This window comes from Coptis chinensis, chromosome 6 (genome assembly GCF_015680905.1).
Source record: "Coptis chinensis isolate HL-2020 chromosome 6, ASM1568090v1, whole genome shotgun sequence".
Lineage (NCBI taxonomy): Eukaryota > Viridiplantae > Streptophyta > Magnoliopsida > Ranunculales > Ranunculaceae > Coptis > Coptis chinensis.
In genome coordinates, this window is record NC_141461.1 from 3,043,488 (window position 1) to 3,063,234 (window position 19,747).

The 19,747-nt window shown below is 36.9% G+C and overlaps 2 protein-coding genes, 1 long non-coding RNA gene and 1 pseudogene across 7 annotated transcripts; 1 reads left to right on the forward strand and 3 right to left on the reverse strand.

The window, feature by feature from the left end:
* Window positions 1-713: 713 nt before the first annotated feature.
* LOC147490756 (carboxyvinyl-carboxyphosphonate phosphorylmutase, chloroplastic-like) lies at window positions 714-3,462 on the reverse strand. Its single transcript, XM_086567838.1, has 7 exons — window positions 3,090-3,462; window positions 2,924-2,997; window positions 2,320-2,402; window positions 2,211-2,235; window positions 1,991-2,010; window positions 1,751-1,906; window positions 714-1,233 (listed from the first exon to the last, which is right to left on the reverse strand). Exons 1-7 carry the CDS (start codon window positions 3,350-3,352, stop codon window positions 868-870), a joined length of 987 nt encoding a protein of 328 aa, XP_086423964.1. The 5' UTR covers window positions 3,353-3,462; the 3' UTR covers window positions 714-867.
* Window positions 3,463-3,600: 138 nt separating this feature from the next.
* On the reverse strand, window positions 3,601-5,707 carry LOC147490757 (E3 ubiquitin-protein ligase RZF1-like). 5 transcript variants are annotated; one of them, XR_015199501.1, is made up of 3 exons: window positions 4,405-5,707; window positions 3,997-4,102; window positions 3,601-3,872 (listed from the first exon to the last, which is right to left on the reverse strand). XR_015199501.1 is itself a non-coding variant. In XM_086567837.1 (3 exons), the coding sequence occupies exons 1-3, from the start codon at window positions 5,301-5,303 to the stop codon at window positions 3,758-3,760; spliced, it is 1,164 nt and encodes a 387-aa protein (XP_086423963.1). In that variant the 5' UTR covers window positions 5,304-5,707; the 3' UTR covers window positions 3,604-3,757. The 5 variants fall into 5 exon arrangements, 3 of the variants coding, with proteins under 3 accessions (XP_086423963.1, XP_086423962.1, XP_086423961.1); XM_086567837.1 differs by having other exon boundaries at window positions 3,604-3,872; window positions 4,361-5,707; XM_086567836.1 differs by having other exon boundaries at window positions 3,604-3,872; window positions 4,358-5,707.
* A 2,064-nt stretch (window positions 5,708-7,771) lies between these two features.
* LOC147490758 (uncharacterized) lies at window positions 7,772-8,785 on the forward strand. Its single transcript, XR_015198134.1, has 2 exons — window positions 7,772-8,606; window positions 8,660-8,785. It is a non-coding gene; the product is annotated as an uncharacterized LOC147490758 (long non-coding RNA).
* A 4,571-nt stretch (window positions 8,786-13,356) lies between these two features.
* On the reverse strand, window positions 13,357-14,572 carry LOC147490759 (heat shock protein 90-3 pseudogene; annotated as a pseudogene).
* Between the last annotated feature and the right edge of the window lie 5,175 nt (window positions 14,573-19,747).

Below are 19,747 nucleotides of genomic sequence, written 5' to 3' on the forward strand. Positions count from 1 at the left end.
AAAAAAAAAAAAAAAAAAAAAAAAAAAAAAACACGAGACAGAATAAAACATCCTGTCCGATAACATGCGCTTAAAATCTGTTAGAAAATGATTTCAGTACCCTGTGCACCCACGAGAAAGGAAAAGGTGAGTGAGTGCTCGTTGCCCGTGTCCCTTTTTCAGTTACTATCGTTTTCCTTATTTTTGGTAGGAAACCTACCAAGTACCAACTCGTCGATCGCTATCTCAAACCATAACCCGACCAGACAACAAGCACAAGACTTACATTTTGACTTAATATGATCTAAGAGTGATGTAACAATGACATTTCAATTCAGTTTCAAACTTTCTATATGAACACACGTCAATTCTGGGACTTTCGTTTTCGTTTTCTTCTTCTTTGAAAGTCCAATATGCATGACTCACCCGTGTGCACTTGCATTCAAATGAGCTTTCCACTTTCCAGTGTGGGCTCATTGCCTCATTGGGGTATAAATTGTCTGTGTAGATAATTTTGCTTATATACCAGCTTAGTGGGTATGTAACTCCAAATTAGTCTGTGAATTCCACTCATCTTATTTTACTTGCACATTCGTGAATTAAATTTGCCACTGCCTATATATGTATCTTATTACTACATAAACATGTGTCTGCAGAGGTCACTGGTCTAGAGTCTAGACTACTTGCGAATAGTCATCATATAGTTATACTAACAATTAGCTAAGAACCTGACCTGTCGAGAGAACTTTTATATTAGAGAAGCAAATCAACAAATTCAGTTGGTATAAGGTGAAATTTAACTTTAGGATATAGTCTACCTCAACTCATTCAGGCTTCCTTCAGAACTTCGAAACTCTATACGTGGAAGCAGTTGTAATGATTACCCAGTCAAGATCTCCTTATTGCATTAGACCTATTAGTGGAGTATCGAGCCTCAAGATCGAACCACGATTCCAAGTCAACCAACTGATTGAACTCCTCAAAGGTAGCCATCTTGTGCAGGTGTCCTCTGGTGCTCCCAGTCTCTTTCAGAGTCTTTAGAATGTCGATGGTTGCACGAGCTGATGCATAAAGGGTTGTTAAAGGGTGCAGAATAAGGTGAAATCCCATTGCCTTCAGCTCCTCTGGTGTGTGCAAGGGTGTTACCCCTCCTTCAAGCATGTTGCAGACCCTGTAACCCTTAGTCTTACGCCCGATCTCCTTGAGCTCATCATCGTCTCTTGGTGCCTCCACAAAGCAAGCATCGGCACCAGCCTGCATGTGTGTATAAATATATATATGCCACTGTTTAGCTTGATTCACTGAACTATTTGATTATTGCTATTGTTAAACAGCAGTAATTTAGAACCACAAATGCAAATAATGGTTTCTGAGAGGCATTATCCATGTTGAAAGTTCCTAACAAGCATTTGCTTACAAAGAGACGGTCTGCACCTCCTGACCTCCAATCATCTTCTCACCATTATAGCCCAAGCAATTCCTCTCCACATCCAGTTACAATTGGAAGCTACCATGTTATTTCCACCCCTAGTTTTCTAGATTGTTGGTCATCAGGAGTATCATCTCCTTAATGAAGTTCTGGAAAACTAGGCTGATTTCATCAACAATCATACACTCGGCAACTCGGTATTATTTAGAAGGTTAATGGGAAGACCACACACCATATTTACTGACTTAAGAATGATAAAATATGCACCCCAGACAATGAATTTCCACACATTTTTCTAACTGACAGTGAGTCATGAAATGGCTCAATAGATTAAAAGAATACCTCCATGTATAGATTGGCCCGGGAAATGGCATCTGATAGTCCTGTCTTAGCAGATGTCGCACGAGCATCAGTTCGAGCCACAAGAAAAAAGTCAGAGTCCCATATTACATCTCTTGCTGATGCAATTTTGGAGGCATGCTCCTCTGCAGGTATTACCTGAAAAAAGTAAGCAAGACTTAACATATAAACATGTTTATCTTTGAGTCTCCTGAAGAGAGCATAGTATCAGGAATCGCCTACCTGTTTACCACGCATGTGCCCTTGTCAAATGCACAGAAAAGATAAATCAAATATTAATGTAAGAATTGTTACGGTAGGAAATATACATTAATATAAATTAAAGAATAAAATAATTGGCAAACTGGGAATTGAGAACCACCATCAGTTTCTAGCAGAAGGAAAAAAAAATCTTGAAGGACAAGTTCAAATGAGATATTAACAGGAGAGCTTCAGTTCTTACCACACTTCTTTGGCCATGCTTGATCCTGGAATCAGAAGACCATTCCAATTTGGTTTTAGTATACACATCATCTATATTAATCTGGTGCTAAGTACAAATATAACGATACCTCAAGAAAGCAACCAGCGGCACCTGCAGCAATCAAATCCTGAACAGTCCTCTGAACATTGAGAGCATTCCCACCACCGGTATCTAAAATACATTAACATTACCACTTCAAACGCTGGGGTTGATGTGGCTCAAATATAATGATACATAAAACGACTAATATCCCTTCAAGAAATAACCATCAATCCACCATAATGACATATCTTATTGTGGCAAATAACAGGACTTGGACCACCCTCAAAATTGTTGAAAAGCTGCTTACCAACTTATTTCTCCATTCAGTGTAAGCAATCCCAATAACGAAATAGGATTTCTTAGCTGTTTCTAAAGCATGTGTTGGTACTCGATATATACATTGTATACTCCATGTATAATTTCTGAGAAATTATGCATTTGGCCGAAATTAATGTATATGATTTTTTCTTTTCTTTTTTTGATAACCATGTATACGAGTATACGACGATTTTTTAGCATTACTTAAATTTTCGAATATTACAATATGTCACATACAGTCCATTTCATTTAACCAAATTTTGAAATTGATGTCGAAAATTACAACATACACTAATAAAAAACTCACAAAATTAAACAATAACATGCATTACCAGCATCAGCAATTATTGGAATACGAGGCGCAGCCGCACAAACAAACCTTGCTGTTTCAGCCATTTCTGGAGGCCTGAAATCAAAATTGAACAAAAACAAACAATGTTGCTGTCACATTTTTCACAATTAAACAAAAAACAACACAAAATTGAAACAATGTCGTACGTTAACAAACCAAAGTCAGGTTTCCCAAGAAGAGAAGCAGAGAGAGCGTAACCAGAAATGAAACCAGCACTGAACCCAGTTTTTTGTACAATGGCAGCAGTGAGAGCGTCATAGCAGCCAGGCATTAAAACTGTTCCTTGTTCTTCAATCAAACGGTGTATACGTGTTTGTAGTTTTGCAGTTGGGTGCATGGAATGAGTTTTGGGTTTGGAATATAGTTTTGAGGAAGGGTATTGGATTGCAGGTGGTTTCATGGCCAACATTGTCGATATTTACGAGAGATAGTTTTGCAGAGTGAAGTGAGAGTCAGAGTAGGGAGAGAGTGAAGGCTTGAAATGAATTTTGAGACGTGGAGAGTAGAGAGGGAATGTAAACACTTGTCTACTTTCCCAAGTTAAATGCTGGGTCAGTTTTTTTCCAATTTTTCATTTTTTTCTTGAGTTTTCATATTTAGCAAAATCTTGACGTGTACTTCCAAGGAATATTGATTTCTTTCTTGGGACATCAGTTTCAAATTGTCTCTTTCAAATTTAGGATACCATACAACTATACAAGTAGACTTTCATTTACAATGCTTGCTTGGGCAAACTGACTGTATACTTTTTTTTTTGTTAAGGAAACTGACTATATACAAGTCGACGGAAATCAGCTTTTATGTGTTGTACATCTCATATCGGATTCCAATAACTAAACAAGAGCATTGCAAACACATAACACATTGCCAATTTAATTACATTTAAGCAGAACTCGTAGCTTGTATCGTGCTGCTGACCAATGCGATAACTGCAACATATAGATCAAGAGGAAGTGAAAGAAATTAGTGATGAAACACGAAAGGGAAAAAAATGGTCCGGTGTAAATGGGCATGAGACATGGGAGGAAATTAATTAAGGCAAAATAAGTATACCATAAGTTGAGTTTGCTATGGTACCACCATATTACAGGGCTTCGATTCATTTTAAGCACAAAGTATATGCACATTGCTTCTATGAGGAGAAAGATCACGTAAAATGCTACAGAAGAAACGAAGAGCGCCACCATGAGTTAGCTGTCGAAGACAATTGGATATTACTTGAAGAATTCAGTTTAAGCTTAGCTTAAGATTGGAACACTAATATGCTGATTGATATGATCATTTACAACGTTTGTTTTAAGTAAAGTATCATCCAATTTTGAGCACGGATTTTGAACGAAATAAATATGTTGTAATTAGAATATTTTCAACGTTTGAAATTTATATTGCATGAAACTAATTTAAGTGTTACCACCACGAGTAGCAATAACGCCGTCATCCCTAGGACGAAGATGTCGATACCTCCTTCTCCCACGAAATGGCCACATTGAAGACAACCGACCCCATCTCCATCGCCTTCTGTTTCTAATAACCCGTTCTACTTCAGAATCTGGATCATCGTCGTCGCTAACATAAAACCTGACCCTTTGGTTTGTAGAGGCCCTTGTTGATTGAGAATCCTCGGTGGCACTCTCATTAGTAGCAACGGATTCTGGTAATTCAAGTCGACAAACAGGACAAGAATTATGAATCCGCAACCAAGGAACAATGCAGTCGGAATGGTATACATGCTTGCAAGGCATTTCCCTCGCCACAACACCAACTTCAAATTCATCTTTACAAATTGGACACACTGAATCGTCTACCAAGTGCTCGGGTGTGATCTTCACCATTGGCATTGTATCAATTGCTGAAGTTGGCGCAGGTGGTGGACCTGGCCTGTCATCTTGCGTAAGTTCATCTATCAATTGGTTTAGACCGGGCCCAACGAAGAAATTCCTTGGATCAACAGCAGGTGGTACTGGGATTTCATTGGTAGGATGATGAGTTGCGTCAGTAGGTTGGAGGATAACCCAAGGCCACCGACGATTTTCAGGTCTAGTTAATGGTGTGGGCCTTGTTTCGGTCTCCCAGTACCTCCCATTAAAGTTGTGATTTCGCCGACGGGCTGTTGGTTCTAGGAAGAGTGATAAAGCTTCCAATAACCGGCCCTCAGGCGAGGCATCAAGATCAGTGAGGTCAACGACGAATCTTGGTCTTGATACCTCGAGTTCATAGATAAATTGACCAAAACAACGCGGGCATGCATATGGAAATGGATTTGACGAATTAATCCTTACCGTTCTTAGACAATTGTGGCACCAATACAAACGGAAATCTATCATTTCATTGTTTCTAACATGAGGAGGGGATAGAGACATTTTGGCAAGAACTTTGAGGTTTTTCGTTTTTATGAGGAATATGCATAGGAGTAATGGAATGTGTGCTATTTAAACTTATGGAATGAAGAGAGAAAAGAATGACTTTAGAACGATCAGAAAGCAATCCTCTTTTCATAGTGTCTCCTATTGACAAAGTAAAGTATGCGTGGAGAATGAACCATATAGTTTAGTTGTTTACAATTATTATTGAACGCCTTCTTGTTACAAAACTTAAATTGGCACATAAATTCCGACATCAAACTTACCCGCCACGAGAGGAATATAAAATTTTGGATCTTAGTATCTGGGCTTTGATAATAAACTTATGGACAGGTTAATAGTTAATAACCTTTGCTACCATTCTCAGCTTTCAGGCCCATTAATATGTAGGATGGGCCTAATAATCTGAAAACAAAATTGAAATGGTACACTACTGAATTGGGATTCAAGTAATTGGGCAATTTTCAAAAAAAAAATCGCTCTGAGGCTATTTTAATTTCAATTTTAATTTTGACCCAAGTCCAAAAACACATGCCGACATCACTATGTAAATTTAAATTTTCATATGTAAAATACTGTGTAAATTTATATTTCCATATGAAAATCTAATTTTATATATGTAAATTGAAATTTGTATATGAAAATGTAAATTTTTTACATATACAAATTTAAATTTACATAGGTAAAAGAAAACTATGTAAATTTTTAAAAAATATCATATGATGCCGGTTACCCGATTTTTCCTTGAGCTGAAATTATAAATAAAAAATGATGACGTATACATTTTAGAATTATGGGAAAAGTAAAATTGAAATGGACTTATGACAAAATTATTATTGGGCTTTGTCTTTGCGCCATAATTTCTTGTTGTGATTGCGTGTACCACGCCAATACACAAGTGACACTGTGCTAGGGACAAATTTCATGCCAAATCTTTTACAAAGCAATATTAGTGGTGCACGGATGACACAGGGTTATCTTCTAGATATGTGCCAATTAGCTAGATCCATCAAGCTAGTATTGCAGTCAAGTTTCTGCAATATCTGCTCAGCTCTATCTTTTGTATTAGCCATAAATCCTTTCACGCTTGACTTGCATTGCGATACAGAGTTACAGACGTGCTCAAACGAGGTAGAGACGAGAAGAGCTCTAGTACAGGCTGTACAGTAGTACCTCATGTGTTTTGCATTGCGCCATAAGAAGTTGACTATTTAGTATTTAGTATTTACCCATTCGAGATGCTTGCTCAGTTGCTCTACAATACGCGTACGAGAATAAAAAATGGACTTGAGAACAAAATGGACTCACACGTCTCCTAACATAAAACCAACTATGCGTGGGTCCACGTCTCTTCAAGTACTGCTTTCAAAGTTTCAAGGTCCAAAGTCCAAAGAATCAAGAATTCTTTAACAGCTTCAAAATTGTGTGACTTTTACGTGTCCAGCTTTTAAGAAAGTGACACTATCCTTGCAAGACAGATATATTGTAACGTCATACTTAAATTTTCAACTGTTAGATTAAATTGGTTTTACATGAATCAAGGGTACAAATTAGTTTCCAGAACATAGTTTTCACGTGGAATAGAAATCTTTTCAACGTTCAATATTGTCAACTTTTTTATCTACACGTAATACAACCAATCATATGGTGCCACGTCTCTAATTAGTTGAAAATGAGTAACGGGCAAAGGTGAATATTTGGATGATATTCTAATTCGGATAGGATTTATGGCATGAACTAGAACGATAGTTATTAGAAATAAAATCTTGTCATAAGTGTATGAAAAGTCTTAATTTTGAATATTCTAATTTCAAAGGATATAGTTTTACTTCCCATTTTTCATATTTCACATAATTTTGTTACTCTTAAGATAAAAAAAAACAATAGAAATTCATTACTTTTCAGTAAATTTGGTACTTGTTGGAATACACAGTTTCGATATGTAATGTAGCGTTTTCATTGGATCAAAATATTCGTAAAACTATGAGACTTTTTGACGAAACTATTTTGTCTATAGTTTAAGACTTTTAGCATGGTTATTTCAATATGAGTAGTGATACACGGACCTACTTTTTAGACCTACTATTTCGACTCACTATTTGGATAATATTGGTTTGCAATATACACGGACTTTTGACACATCATTATGTCCAAAGAATAGGTCAAATGAGTAAGTCGGTCTAGCATTAACGTTTTAATACTACATTTTCAATTATAATTTTGATTATAATATTTTTATTAGAGTGTACAAGTCCACCATGAAGCACACCATGTTACCATATAAAAAAAACTTATCCAAAGAGTCACAGCTAGCTGTTTGAATATGAATCAAATTCGACTATCCTTATTAGCTATCACTTAGCAGGACACAAATTCCGTGTATGAGCAATTTCTATGAAGCGCAACGCCTTGTCCATTACAAACACTTCTTCATTAAGCAATTAACTTTTTTTTCCTTCTCTATATATAAGTCCCAAAACCATTAACCTTCTCTTCCATATCTAACCATTCACTTTCATCTTCTCCACTCGTCCAATACAAACTAACAGTACCGCTTCTTCAAGATGGCTATACAAGATACTCTCAACACTCTAGACACACTAGATTTTGCTTTAGATGACTTGGAAGACTTAGAAACTGAAACAACTCCACGTTTCATCAACTCAAGTTTAATGGATTTTGAACCACTTTGTATACCAAACGACCCAATAGAAGAGATAGGGTTATGGTTCGTTCCCAACTTTAGTGATGATTCTATTTCTTTGGAAAGTGAGAGTTTTTCGACAACCCCTTCTTGTGAAAACCCTTCTTTAGTTAGTTTTTCCCCAACCGCTTCTTGTGAAAGCCCTTCTTTTGTTAGTTTTCCAACAACACCAGAACAGGACATAGAGTCTAATGCGAAGAAGCGCAGTTTTGGCGAAGATCTGCATGAAGTTCTAGTACAAGAAAATCATGTGTTAATGAAGAAGCAAAGGAGCAAAAGAAGTCCTAAGCGTGTTGGGCCTTTCAAGGTTAAGGTACTGCCTCCTAAGAGAAGAAGTTGCACACATTGTGGTACGGAGGAAACACCACAATGGAGAGTGGGACCAAGTGGGCCGAAAACATTATGCAATGCATGTGGTGTGAGGTATAAGTCAGGGAGATTGGTTCCTGAATATAGGCCAGCAGCCAGTCCAACTTTCAATAGTGAGATGCACTCCAATAGTCACAAGCAGATTGTAAAAATGCGGCTCACAAGAGATGTGTAGGAAATTTTGTACCATGTACATAGTCCTTTGTTTTTTTTTCCTTAAAAGTTTATAGGTTAGCTAGGTTAGGTTATTCTTTATTCAATTCGAGTTAGTTTTTCTTAAAAGGTTAGCTAGGTTAGGTTATTCTTTATTCAATTCGAGTTAGTTTTTCTTAAAAGGTTAGCTAGGTTAGGTTATTCTTTATTCAATTCGAGTTAGTTTTTCAATAATAACAGATATTACTTTAATTTATTTCTTTTACTAATGTTCTTCAACCTAGCCAAATAGAAAGATTTTTTTTGCTAAGTGAGCATTGAGTTTATATTAAAAGAATAAGAAAGTTACACTAACATTTACATAGGTTGGAAGAAAAAAAAAATGCAACAAGAGAATTTGTAACAAATTGGCGATGTAACAACCCTACTAGGTATGCCTCTTACATTACACCAATTTGTCCAAACCCTAGTCAAATATAATATAGATGTTTGTGTTTGCCTCCTACTTATAAATCCTTGATGGCTTGTTTGCCATAGTGGCCCGGTAGTTTTTTTGGCCCGGGTAGTTTTTTTGGCAACTTGGTCTGCAAAGAAATTAGCCTCCCTCAGGTACTTTCTCATAGTACAAAATATCGGGATATGAGTATTTATCGATACTTTTTGGGGAGATTTACATTGTGTTCACATGTAAATATCGTAGATTTATCCAAAAGATCGACAAATATCGTATATATTATGGATATTTTTTTGATATATCACGATATATTTTGTATTTATTTGAAATATAATGTAAATATTAAATAAAATTGTTACTTATACAAAATATTGCCAAATATCCTCAAATATCTCAAAATATCATTGAAATTGTCGAAATATCATTGATATTTGCAATTTCATATATCTCTACTCATATTACGATATTTTTGTATCATTTGTTGAAATCTTGATAAATATCACAATATTTCGCGATATTTTGTACTATGGTTCCTTTTACCCAAAAGCCAGGATTGCCGTTGGAATCAAACTCTACCCAAATATCCCTCCAATTTTTTGAATGGCACTTTCCACACTTTTTAGAATGGCTAAACACTCAGCCAAATAGAAAGATTATTGTGCGCACAAACTCAAAATAGTTTTTCACTAATTGCCACTTTTGAGTTGCATACATGCTGTAGAGGAGTAGTATTTTGGGTTTACGACCTGATGGGAATGGTTGCACTCTTTCTTGGGATAAGAGTTGCATACGTATTGTAACGTCCGTATTTAAAATACGTATTTATTTATTTATTTATTTATTTATTTAAAATTTGTTAGATTGGATTTGGGATATGTGGGCCTGATTTCTGGGCCCGAGTCTGTGTTGGGTTTAGGTTTCAAACTCAGGTATGTATTCATATTTTTCCAGAGAATAGGATTTTTAGATAAAAAAAATAAAATAAAATGGAGGCGGCTCGCTTGCTAGAAAGTTGAAGCGCAACGATTCGGACGATGATGGATTCGTGGAGTTTTTAATACAGGTGAGTAGATATTTAATGGATTTTTATTTTATAAAATTCTTGTTACCGTCGATTTCTTTTCTGTTCACATACTGTATTAGGATTCTGTTTTGGTGTGTTATGGTTCTGTTTTAGTACGGCATGTTATTTCGGGTTAACTACGTTTACCATATTGATTATTGTTTGAAGAACCAACTCTGTCTCCGAAACTCTGTCTCCGGAAAACTTGTCCAGAGCTATTGATAAAATGTGAGACAGTGAAGTCGTCCCTATATACTGTTTTAACTTTTATTATGTTTTGGATGTGGTGTGTTGGTTGGACGTCGGGATTGAAATTGGGTGGGTTGTTGGAGCTTGAAAGGCCGGTAATGGCGTCGCAAGAAATCATCTGAATTATGATTTGAACTCCTTTTTTTGTTGTGATGTTGGTTATGGGTTGGTTATTGGTTGTTGAGGCTTGATTGGGGGCTGGACAGTAGGGCAGATTGAAGCTTTGAGTCCGGCGTTAATGGTGGCACGAAACCAGATCTAGATTTGATGAAGGGGGATCGAAGTAATGAATCGACTTTTTGTGTGTATTAAAGTGGTAAGGTTTTTCATGAGGGATAAAACCGGTGGAATGAGGAAGTGGGTAGAGGAGGAGAAGAATCGATGGTGGCGGGATTAAGCCGGGCTACCGGTTTGGGTTTGAGATCGCGAGAGATCAATGACCAGTGCACCGATCTCCTCACTTCCAATTTTCGGTGTCTTTTGGTTGGTTTTTCCTCCTGAGTGGTTTCGGTTAGTTGGAGTGCCGGTGGGTGGTGGTGGTGGTGGGTGGTGGAGGAGACTCACCGGGTACCGGTGAGGGAGGGAGACAACTGTTTGGCTGGTTAGGCCTTGGGCCGAAATCTATTTGGTTTGGGCCGGTTTCAGTTTTAGTTGTTAAGCTGGACCAGTTTAGTTAAGTTTTGGACCAGTTTTAGTTTAAGTTGTTTTGGGCCAAGTTTCTTTTGAGTTTGGACTAGTTTGGTTTAGTTCTTTGGGCCCGATTCTATTTGGTTTGATTGGGCCAGTTCTATTTTGTTTGGTTGGGCCGAAATAACTTAGTTGTTTGGGACTTTTCAGTTTAGTCTTTGGGACAAAATTTCATGTATTCTTTGGGCCAGTTTCTAATTTTATGTGGGCTGGTCCTAATGTCCCTAATTGGGTCAGGTCGAATAAATAAGTTGGTTTTAGACTTTTGGGCTTGGGCCAAAACTAACTAGTGCTTTCTTTGGGCCAGTTTCTAAGTTTGTTTTGGGGCCGGTTCAAATAACTTAATATAGATCCAAATGGGGTCTTTAAATATTTAGATTTTTGGGCTTTGATTGTGGACAGAGGAATGTTTAATTGTGCTACATTTTATGTTGTAAATTGTATGGACAAAACAAATGCTAAAATGTTATGGAAACATGCAAAAATTGGTTTGTCATTATCTAATTGAGATTTGACGTGAGTAGTGTGTAAAACATATAATATTGGCACGTAACAAGAGGGAAATTTTTATAAGACTTAGATATATACGTTTTTATGAGAATTAAATTATATACGGACTTAGATTCATGGACTTTAGTATTGGGCTTTGATGGTGAATTGAGTTCACATAAATATATTGAACGAATAAATTACATGATTGATTACTTTTATGAGTTATTACTTAAATGAATTGTAGTATTTTTGAAGGCTTGAGATATTCCGTATGGTGTAGTGCAATATATGATTGGCACATGAAATAATAAGTTTCGAGATTTGATATAGAGATACTTAGATATCGTACAATGAATAGTATTGGCATGTGATAATGTGGATTATATTATAACGAGAAACGTTGAACTTCAGTACAATTAAGTATACTGACATTAGATAGAACAAAAATTATTATTTTGATTTTCCAAATATGGTGGTATAGTGCAATAATTTATTTGGCACGTGATAAAGTGAAATGGTTATGAGATACTAAGGTATGATACCTGAATAAATTACGTAACAAAAATCCTAAAACCTAGCTACCACAACTCATGTGATTTGGCCCTAGTGATGGGCGTATGTGATATGATTGGCCCTTCTGGCGTTTCAGTGAATCTGAATGGCCCTTCTGGTGTAGCCGAATAGTGGCTTGATTATTCCGTTCACAAAATTAGAACGAGACGCGCGATATTTTATGCCGAATAATGGCAATACTCACATAACGGCTTTCGTGTGAGGGTTACCGTGTATGCGATATCCCACTTAGGGTAGCTACGCACGGAGTGGTTCATTATGTGAGGGGAGGCATGTGGATATACATGTTCGGCGTTGGGTAGCGATTGTGGTAGCCAGGGAAACTAGGTATGACATAGATACGACGTGATTTTAGGGACACGCAAAGAAAGCCTTAAATAATATAATTATGGTAATATGTTGGTTAATGATATATCTTTAAATATATGATTGTATATGGTTTTGCAGAATGGTGGGTCAACCTAATTACTTGTGCAGAGACGACCCACTCTGTAATTGAGCATGAAATATGGAAGTATAGAATATGCTTGGCTGGTTAGTAGTTTAGTTATAACCTAAGGCACCTCGGTGGAGGAACTAAATGCCTTTGAATTATTGTTGGGAAGCTAAGGCGCCTCAGTGGATGAACTACCTGCCTTAATTATTGTACTTAAAGATGTTGTATTATTCGTTGGAGGTTAAGGCGCCTCGGTCACTACAACAGAAAAGACATTTAAAATCACTCCATAAGTGATGTCAAAAATATACGACGTCACTTTTGCAAGTGATGTAACTGGTGGCGACGTGAAAAGTCAGGGTTTTCCACATCACTTTTTAAACGATGTCCACAAGTGATGTTACTTCACATCACTTTTTAATTGATGTCCACAAGTGATGTTATAACTTTGCATCACTTTTTAAACGATGTCCACAAGTGATGTTACTTCACATCATTTTTAATTGATGTCCACAAGTGATGTTATAACTTTGTATCACTTTTAATCGATGTCCACAAGTGATGTTATAACGTTACATCACTTTTTAATTGATGTCCACAAGTGATGTCATAACGTTTAACATCACTTTTTAAGTGAAATCAATAAGGCCGATTAACATCACTTAGGAAGTGACGTCTCATTCAGATTCTAAATTACTTGTAAAGTGATGTGAAATAACTCTATACATCACTTTAAAAGTGATGTCCCATTTATCAAAATAATTAAAAAATAAATAAATAAAATAAAATTGCCAATAGTATATAAATGAGCCTGCAAGGTAAAGTTGTAGCAAATTTGGTTATGAACTTGAACTCTCATAGATATAAGATAGATTTTAGACAAACACTGTATACTAGCATATAAAATTGTCAGAGTAGCAAAATAACCATCCAAAACCTACAACCGACATGATGAAACAACTTACAGACCATCCAAAATCACTACCATTGAGACTATTGTTTCAAGTTTCAACACTCAACATAAATAAAAACACTACCAACCCCAAATATACTAAATGTCAAGTACTAGAATGAGATAGGTGAAGACTTAATCAACTTCCTCCATCTTGCTTCCCTCGGCATCAACATCCTCCAATGGTGGGCATGTCGTTGTGGAAACCAAGATCGACGACTATCCTCGTCAATGCTCGGACCCAACTTTAGCATCCCGTGAATCCTGTTGCGAAAGTATGGGGTCATCATCAAGATTGAACCCGAAGTGAGAAGGGCAGTTTCAAAAAAGAATGTAACCAAATCTTTAATCGACTTGTCATTCTTATCGACATCGACCCTCTTCCCTCACTCTTCCATGATAGAATTTTGGGGTTGATCTCCATGGTCTTCTTGCTAGACATGTAGCCACCATGCTTGAATCCCCGAGAGCCTGAGCCTTCATGATCCTCTCCATGTTAGCTGTCCAGCCATACTCACAGTCACCAAACAAAGCGGGGAGAATCCACAACACGGTCGAGACAATCACCTTCTCGACCTTGTCACCTAGAACATCCTTGATCACCTTGCGAGACCCTCAAACTTTTCCTTTAGTTCCTCTTTCTTCTTTTTTCGCCCTCACTCTCATCTAGCTTCGGACCTTCCTTTGTGGAGAGACAAGCTTTTTGCCTTCAAATTTCTTTTAACTGACCCACAAAGATACTCATCAATAGCATCAACCATGTACAAGACCTCAATACCCTTCTTCTTGAGCTTCTTAAGGAAAGGAGAGTTCTCCACGACCTTCTTGCTTTCACCCGGTGATGTAATAGATGTCATTCTGGCCTTCCTTCATCCTAGTCACATAATCCTTCAAACTAGTCAACTCATCACCACTCTTGGTCGAAAGTGATACGAGCAATTCAAAGAACCTTGGTTACGTTGCGGGAGTCCTCATGGATGCCAAGTTTCGTGTTCTTGGAGAAAGCCTCATAGAACTTGTTGTAAGCCTCATAGAACTCTCATAGATATAGCTAGATCTAAGAACTCAAAACTCTATTATACGGATAACTAGATCGGTGAACACAAAAGTCACTACAAGACAAACATGAGATAACATTGTTCATACCCTGCGTCAAGAGCAATAGGCACGCCAAGGTGGTCCATCTCAGATTCAAGTTCATCAATGGTTTTGTTAATCAAGGATGTGATATTTGGTATCGTGCCCTAATAACTGCCTCCAAGTCTTTGCAAAACATAAAAGTACAAAAATGAGTTTCCATATTCATGATACCATCCAAGTGTATCATATCCTTTCTAATGAGAACCATATAATCGATAAAGGGAAACAAAACTTATTAGTATCTTACCTTTGTGAAGTTTTTATGAGATATTCTGGACCCATTTTACTTGCTAAGTGTCTGTTATCAGGACTACTTGCAAAGTATTCGCGCTCCCTACTCCGTGGAGCAATCATGTCCACATTTCTATTGATATCGGCCTGAGAACGATTCACAACTCCTACCCAAGGATGTTGCAGCCTATATGCTCTTCCTTCAAGAACCTTTTTGGTTTCACCAATAAAACAAACAAATACATATGTTTCTGAGTCAATCCAACAAAGTAGAAGCACCCCAAGCAAGGTAATAGGAGAGGAGCAAAATAAGCTAAAACAAATATGAATCTGACAAGTGTTGTATCTTTAATCAAAGATATATTAAAATCCAAGAGATAAAGAAATTATTCTTCACCAGTAACTTCAACAAATCTGAAGTGTTGGGAGAAACTTCACCAATAACTTCAACAAATATGAAGTCTTTGGGAGAAAGAATTTTAGTGAAAAATTCAAAATATGACCAAAAGAGTTCTACTTTGTGCGGTTAATGGACGTTCACAATGAAAAGGATCTTAATACTTACATCAACAAGCATTTGTTCCCTTATCCATCAAATCTAGCTTTGTCAACACAAAGAAAAGTCCTTTCACCGAAGCAGACGAGAAAGTATATTCACAATTTCAAAAATAGTACATTGACATTGTGGTAAAGATTACAAAGACAACTTGTATAAAACAAAGACCGCATTACACATTTGCAACTTGTATAATGAGTCTCCATTCACATTTGAGATATATCACATGCAGTGTGTCCGTGCCGTGCTCGACATGGACACGTAGATATGTATCTGACACGGACGATACATGGACGGATAATTTTTAAAGTAATGTCCAGGTAAAATAGCTCTTACCATATCAATCAAAATAAAAGAGGGCTCACTAAAACAAGCTCGAACCTTAGAAATTTCAGCAGAAAAAAGTGTTCATAAGAGAGTAATCTATCACAACCTACGACCACAAAACACACAGTAGCAACAACTCCATATTTTCTTTTTCTTTTTTCTCTAAGCACATTAAGATGGTCATTACCAAGGCTTCAGCCATGGTGAACCAAGATGACATCAACGTATCACCAAAGAAATTAGTAGAAGATTAACAGGGAGAAAGCAGATTCGAGAACAACGGATCATGCCGACAAAATCCCATGATAATTGTAAACCAACATCAATCAAAACATGTTGCCAAGGTGGCAAGGTGTGCAGACTTTAGACCACAAGAAGCAAAAAAGACAAAACCACGGCACCAAAACCATCGGAGAAATATAACCCTAATAGACCGACCAGAAAATTGTGATCACCAATCGGGTTGCCGGATTTGTCTACGCCAATGACCGAAAACATGAATCCCCAACCTGTAACCCTAGGACACCGATACCAAGTTAAAATCTACATAGGGTAAATAATTACATGGGACTCACTCTGCTAATATATGAGAGTAGACATACTACAATTATTACCTACTCAATGTGGGACTAAAACCTGCACTATATCATACTACTCCTATTCCTCAACAACGACAATAGTCAAGCGCATCTTCATGCCATCGATCCAACTCAAAGATTCTCCATTCATCAACAAAACCTGTACTTGTAAGCATCAAAAATATTCTCTATCGTATGGTCTTTTAAACGCATTAAGCCGAAACCGGGTAGATCAAAGTTCGGGTGGTGACCGGTGCATTCTTGGGGCGGGGGCGGGCGACGGATGATGAGCCTTAGGGTTGGGGTGGTGGGACTGTTCGGGGAGAATCGGTTGTCTATGCTAAGAGTCTAGGTGGGGTTTTCTTTTTGAGTGTATCCGGTTTCCGCCTTTTGTTTTAGCAGCTTGCTAATGTTCACGCAATTGATGTAATATTCTAGGTTATATGACTTATATCAATAAATTTATCTTTTATGAAACGAAAAGAAAATAAATAATATTATAGGGCTTGGAACGGTAGGCATTCTTAGCATAAATGTAATTACGTGCCTACCTTTAAGATGAACCGATCCACCATGAATACCGGAGCATCGCTCAAGGTCAAGATTTCTCAAGCTCGATAGGTTTCCCAAGGCACGCATACTTCGAAAGCGTTGATGGCATTGTTCTTTTTAAAGGACAAAGAAGTCAAATTTGACAAACACGAAAACATAAGATCACTTGTCACACTTCATATTCAGCAGAGAAGTTTCCACTTCCAAGTGCCTTAAATCCAAAACAATAAAATTGTTATTACAAAGATATTTTCAAAACAAGAAAAGTTGCAAGTGGAGCAAACTAAAGCAACAAAAAATTTGTCAAAAATTGTTGAGAACCAACTCAAATGTTATCGTTTTAGCATGAAAATCATTCACCTATTACATGCTTACCTTGGCATTGGAAACTTCAATATAGGACCTAAAAGTTGCATTTACACATCATTTACCCTCATTTGTTAATCCACCATTTTATATAATCTTCTCAAAAAAAAATGCAACCCACGCTTATATATAATTTGCCACTCGTTTTTATATAGATTAGTCAAAATTAAGTAGGAGGTACATTTCCAGACCAAGACAACAAATACTGCACCATTTCCTTAAGCTAGGAGCCTAATGAAGCTCAAATGGATTGGTGGTTAATTTGCACCCCATCTATGCTAAGGCACCATCAAAGCATTGAAACCCATTTTTTTCGAACACCAACGTCACCAACGTCCCGACAAAGTTCCAAGATAGTATATAAATGAGCCTGCAAGGTAAAGTTGTAGCAAATTTGGTTATGAACTTGAACTCTCATAGATATAGCTAGATCTAAGAACTCAAAACTCTATTATACGAGATAGCTAGATCAGTGAGCATAAAAGTCACTACAAGACAAACATGAGATAACATTGTTCATACCCCTGCGTCCAAGAGCAATAGGCTGCAGAGTTGTGTGGAATGGAGTCTTCTTTCCGAGTTGTGTGGAATCAGATCCTTGAAATTGATAATGCAGTTTCTATCTTTGGCGGTTTCAAAACAATAAAGGTATCCTTACTTTCCTTCCCAATTGAAACCTTGACTGCATTATTGAAATCTTTGGTCATGGACAAACTATGGAGATTAAACATACTAAATGGAATCCTTATTGATAACAAAGTAGCTAATTTTTGTTTCTTAAGATGATAGCCTCACCACTAGTATAATCAAGATCAGTTCCTGAATGTTATTGGTTAATAAAATACTATTTATAGCCATCCTCAACCCAATGTTTGAAAAATCTAAAGGCTTCGAGGCAGTATGAGGCATAAGCCTCATCTTTGGAATAAATATGCTCATTTCTCTATTTAAATTTAATCACAAACAATAAATCAATCAAAATCCATGAAGTACAAAGCTAATAAAAAAAAGAAAAAAGAACATGAAAGAAACAACGATGAAAAAAAGGTCGCATTCGATTCCTGCCAAGAAGGGGCAAGTCGGACTTCGTCAACAAGATCTGAGAAGCACGGCGGGGCAGTAAACAAAATACTAGCAAAGATATCTTGCATCCCTTCAAAAGGTACCTTAGACCCAAAGAAAAACAACCCTTTATTGACATGATTAAAGTGCACGCTATTCCTCTCCAACCATAGGGCTGCATAATTACATAATCATACTCCAACTCTCCAAGTGCAAATACCCATTCGTGGAGTAAACCCTTAAGTTCCATAAGGCTAGAATCCCCTTCATCAACCACGGACCCCATAGACCCACGACAACATAATGATGGTATTCCGGAACCGCCAAGAGAAACGCATAAATAATGAGGCCGGTATAACTTATGGACTATCATCGGACAAACACAACGGATGAAAATTGAGAATTGCTTCTTGAAATCTCTCTTTAAGGTTGTGCGTGGTGAAAACACGGTCTAAGAGCACATGCCAAACGGAAAAAAAAAATGCAGCAATTTCTTAAGGAACTTTCGAACCTTAAATGACTAGACAAGGGACATCGAGGGGAATAGGTAGGGGAATAAGAGCTCGAGGAGGAGATACAAAGATCTGAGACAATTTTAAGCTTTTCAACACATCCTACCCGTTTATCTCATGCGGTCTCACGAGAACAAACAAAATTCAACTTTTCTATGAGGAGAACAACACTCACAATGTTCATAAAACAGAGTAGTAGAAATCCCTAAATCCCAAGCAATAACACCACTAATTTTTTGAATCAATGAGAAACTGGGTAAGTTTTAAAGTCATATAATAACCTTGGGAAAACTTCGATGAATCCGGTCAACGATATAAACAAGATGACTCAAATATGAATTGTCCTCGACTCCTCATTGTATTAGTCTATATCTTAAGGAAGTTCCCTTTGAATGCATGAGACTTGCACCTTATTCAAGCTAAATACTTATTAATGATCGAGTATTCGAGTATTGCATAGATTATAATCAAACTGCCTTTTGTGATATGAATCTTCATCAAAAGAGTGAAAAAATGAAATTTGAAAAACATTAACTAAAAAAGAAAACATCTAATGCAATCCCCAAAATCTAGACTCTTGTCTAAAAGCAAATTCATAGAGAAGTGAATCCATGGTTAATATATTGTATTTGATGAATTTATCTTAGAGCCTTCCGATGACACCAAGTCAAATCCATGAATTATATAATCCTAGTCATAAGGCAAAACACGATATAGAAGATGTGTGGTTAATTCAAGAAATGATTGTCTTAAATACATGGCATAGCCTCAAAATAGCTAGCCTTGAGTTGGGTCATCTTCACCCTAGCTCATCATTTTTTTCTTTATCGAAAGTAAAGTTTTTTTCATAATAGTATAATATGGTTAACCAAGGAGAATTAAATTCCCCAAATTTTTTTAGGAAGGAAGATGGGTATAGTATTGCATTCTCGCTTCAACTGAAAATTAAATATTCTGCTTCTCTTAAAATGAAATATAGATAATGGAG

Coding starts and splice junctions, on each gene's coding strand:
- LOC147490756 (XM_086567838.1), bottom strand. CDS start 3,352: ATGTTGGCCATGAAACCACCTGCAATCCAATACCCTTCCTCAAAACTA. Junction 2,403..2,923: donor TCCAATAATTGCTGATGCTG/GTAATGCATGTT, acceptor AATGTATTTTAG/ATACCGGTGGTGGGAATGCT. Junction 1,907..1,990: donor GGCACATGCGTGGTAAACAG/GTAGGCGATTCC, acceptor TACTTTTTTCAG/GTAATACCTGCAGAGGAGCA.
- LOC147490757 (XM_086567835.1), bottom strand. CDS start 5,303: ATGTCTCTATCCCCTCCTCATGTTAGAAACAATGAAATGATAGATTTC. Junction 4,103..4,354: donor CGTTATTGCTACTCGTGGTG/GTAACACTTAAA, acceptor TTTCTTCTGTAG/CATTTTACGTGATCTTTCTC. Junction 3,873..3,996: donor CATAGCAAACTCAACTTATG/GTATACTTATTT, acceptor TATATGTTGCAG/TTATCGCATTGGTCAGCAGC.